Below are 1,371 nucleotides of genomic sequence, written 5' to 3'. Positions count from 1 at the left end.
GTGTGTGTGTGTGTGTGTGTGTGTAATCTTAGATAAATAAAATAATAGCTAAACTGACACTGTAACAAGTATTATAAACGATGTTTGTACACCCATGTCTCGGTTGGATGCTGTAGCCACTAGTCACAACTTCTGTGTGTAACCGTTATATTCATCTCTAACTGCAAACGGCTGTCAAAAACGTTGTGATCAATACTTGTGCAAAACGTACAAGACCATGTCCATATACACTAATCCCTTATAAATGGCTACTGTATATAAAGTAAAAAACGGGCCGGTATGCGTATACTTTTATGCTTTTTATGTCTTCAACAGAGCTTCTATCTGTGCATGTCCTTGAACTGTGCGAACACCTCCAGAATCTGCGAGTTACAGTCGGACGTAAAGACGAGAGACTCCAGCGTAACCAGAAACCCAGCAATCTCTCGATGATACTGCATGGGGAAACGGAAACAGGGACGGATGAGCATGTACGTGAAGGTATATACATACCAACAGAGACAGTGCGCATGTAGATATAACTATATACATCGAAACAGATGAACCTATATACATCTAGACGGTTAAATATATATACTTATAAAGAGATATATCTATATATATATCTAAATAGATAATCTATATACATCTAAACAGATAAATCTATATCTAAACAGTTAAATCTATGTACATCTAAACAGGTAATCTATATACATTTAAACAGAGATATGTAGGTAGATATGTTTGTCCACTTGCAAACACAGGAAGAAACACTCCACTGCCGTAATACAACAGGTGGCGTGAAGCAACTACAAGTCACATATCAGACAACCCGAAATAACTTTGATACTCCTACGCAAATACATTGCATACTTATGTACATGTAGCACAATGTTGCGATAGTTAAATTGTATATGTTTGTACATGTAGGACAATGCTACGATGGTTAAATTGTATACGTGTGCACATATAGCACAATGCTACGACAGCTACATGCATGCACTCACATACCCTCCTGCCGAAGGACAACAGCCGACCCAAGACTACGGTGCACCACGGATCAGACGAGATGTTAGTGCCTTCTATGTAGCCCTTTTCCTCAAAGTACGTGCCTATCACCACAATGAATTGCTGTATGTTGTGTGTTGCGTGTAGTGAAGCGAGAAATGTGAGTATGGGCGCAGGACTTGGATGTTTGCATTAGTATGTTATTAAAATAGTAGAAGGCGCATGCATACACACATACGTACAATATATACATGCATGCATGCATGCATACATACATACATACATACATACATACATACATACATACATACATACATACATACATACATACATACATACATACATACATACATACATACAGACTATACATACATACATACATAC

The 1,371-nt window shown here is 37.8% G+C and overlaps 1 protein-coding gene across 1 annotated transcript in view; it reads right to left on the bottom strand.

Moving 5' to 3' along the window:
- Positions 1-280: 280 nt before the first annotated feature.
- The window catches only part of SARC_13238 (hypothetical protein), a gene marked incomplete at its 5' end in the record, with an annotated part of 3,132 nt that continues 2,041 nt past the window's right edge, over positions 281-1,371 (bottom strand). The window contains 2 exons of the mRNA XM_014292635.1: positions 281-434; positions 991-1,110. Of these exons, the coding sequence (XP_014148110.1) occupies positions 321-434; positions 991-1,110 (234 nt within the window). The remainder of the gene's footprint in view (positions 435-990; positions 1,111-1,371) is intronic.

The sequence above is a fragment of the Sphaeroforma arctica genome (assembly GCF_001186125.1).
Source record: "Sphaeroforma arctica JP610 unplaced genomic scaffold supercont1.3054, whole genome shotgun sequence".
Taxonomy (NCBI): domain Eukaryota; class Ichthyosporea; order Ichthyophonida; genus Sphaeroforma; species Sphaeroforma arctica.
Note: the sequence above shows the minus strand (reverse complement) of the source record. Positions and strands in the feature narration are given on the sequence as shown.